Genomic DNA, 2,139 nt, shown 5'->3' on the forward strand with positions numbered 1-2,139 from the left:
TTATTATTTAGGTTTATTAAAATTTATTTTTACAAATTCTTTAAATATTTACATTTTTTTTTTTTTTTGATTCTTTTGTTTGATTCATGATATCTTTAGATATTAGACTAGATGTATTAAAGAGACAAATTTTTCCACCATTTTTTTAGATTCTAATTGCTTTTACATTACTTTTGTTATACTATTTCCAATATTAAATATATATGGATTTATTAAAAAACAATTTCAACTGATGTTTTTGACCGGATGTGACTTTTTAATTAATGTTAAATAATCACGAGCCATCAACGACTTATCCGCATTTCCCATTTCAGCATAAAAAACAGAATAATTAAAATCGAATCAAAAGATTCGCATTAAACAGTAATTACATCCGAAATAGTGTTTTATCAGCATTAGAGATGGGTGCGGTTCGTCACAGATTCAACCAAATCCACCTAAAATACCGCATTAAATTTCCTCTTAATAGTCTTTAAATGATACGGTGTCATTGCCATTATTTTTCAATTACACTCATAAAGACCTAATTGGATTAGAGTCCACGGCTACGGTCATTAATAAAGCAGATTTCTGCTAATTATGGAACCATATATCCTAATTGAAGTCCCGAAAAAATCGATAAATGGGAATTCTTCGGTCGTGACAAATTTTAATCAAATCACGTGGTTGGGTTACTTAAATTAAGATTGTCATCGGTTTGTTTAAAACACCGGATGAACTCAATGTCAATTATAAATTCACCAACATAAATAATGTTTAGTATTATTTGTACAACAATTGGAAGACCATGTATTATTTTACTGTTTTTGGTACGTCCCTCATCTTCTACTTTGTTTATTAATAGCACATACAATTTTCAGTACTTCTGAGTTTGGGGTTACACTTTGGAAGCTCAGTAATTCTAAGTGACCAACTGAAGAACAGCTTGAAGAAAATCGCCACTGACTGCCAGGAAAAAGCAGGAGCATCACCTTCAGACATCCAAGCCTTAAAGAACAGACGTCTTCCTCAAACTGAAACCGGTTTGTGCATGTTGGAATGTGTCTTCAACAAAGTTAAGATAATGAACAATGGACAGTTCGACAAAGATGGTTTGGTCATGGCTGCCACACCGTTGCTCAAGGGTGACATCATGAAGCTGCACAAGCTTAAAGATCTGGCTGACTTTTGTGACCAACAAATTGGCAGAGGATCAAAGGGGAAGTGTCAAAATGTTAAGCTTTTAGTGAACTGTGTCTACAAACATGGGCGAGATTATGGCTTAAAAATACCCACTTCTATGTAAATTACATTATAATAGTTGTTAAAAATACACACACATCTTGAAGAGGTAGATTTGAATTTTAATTTAATGGGAATTGTATTAATGTTAATGTTTACACAATAGACAATTTGATTTCTGGCTTTGTCCCCAATGCAGTCGTTGAAGGCAAACAAAACGTATGTCGAAAGGGGTGAGCAAACACAGGGGCGATATTTCCTGCCCTAATCTGACCTCGCACAATAATATTTAAGAGTGTTATCGGCGAGGTAGGATCTTGTACAAGCCCCCCGGTTCTACACGCAACATGCGCTCGAATAATTAACCCTTTATGCAATTCATTTAGAAAATGCACTCCAATTCCAATAATGCGTATAATCTGTAAATGATTACAAATCAGTATCTAATCTATCTGGGATGGGTCAGTTTCATGCTCGCTCGCTGAATAATTAAATTGAAAACAGAGAGGGGGGTTGAAGTTTTTCACAATATTTTTTTTTAATGTAATTATCGTAATGGCAATACGGTGGCGATGGCAGCGATGCTGGCCGAGATAACGCGACCATCAATTATGCCCGATGTCAATCGATGGTTGTGTCGATTATTTCTGCTACATTTTGATTCAAATCCTCATTACTCCTGAGTAATGCGGACGGGTCAGCGGTTTCAGTTAATTAATGGAGATTTTTTCCGATTAGATCGGTTCGTTTCATCATCGGAACTTCACGTTCATGTGACATTCGATGTAATGGTTATTAAATGCATTCGGGATATTTTTATCTTTTGTTGTATGGCACGAATGGAAGTATTGGGATTTCTAGGAATTAATTATCTATAATAAACTCATAGCATAACTAAATATATTAAGAAAATATAGT

General features: G+C 34.3%; 1 protein-coding gene across 1 annotated transcript; it reads left to right on the forward strand.

Annotated features, from left to right (window-relative positions):
• The first annotated feature begins 787 nt into the window (after positions 1-787).
• On the forward strand, positions 788-1,285 carry LOC109601190 (uncharacterized). The gene is made up of 2 exons (XM_020017414.1): positions 788-809; positions 861-1,285. The coding sequence occupies exons 1-2, from the start codon at positions 788-790 to the stop codon at positions 1,283-1,285; spliced, it is 447 nt and encodes a 148-aa protein (XP_019872973.1).
• The last annotated feature ends 854 nt before the right edge of the window (positions 1,286-2,139 follow it).

The sequence above is a fragment of the Aethina tumida genome, chromosome 4 (assembly GCF_024364675.1).
Source record: "Aethina tumida isolate Nest 87 chromosome 4, icAetTumi1.1, whole genome shotgun sequence".
NCBI lineage: Eukaryota > Metazoa > Arthropoda > Insecta > Coleoptera > Nitidulidae > Aethina > Aethina tumida.

What these genes read in the sequence shown, in the direction of transcription:
- LOC109601190 (XM_020017414.1), top strand. Translation starts at nt 788, where the DNA reads ATGTATTATTTTACTGTTTTTG. An exon ending in GTATTATTTTACTGTTTTTG is followed by an intron (nt 810 to 860) that starts GTACGTCCCTCA and finishes TACAATTTTCAG; the next exon opens with TACTTCTGAGTTTGGGGTTA.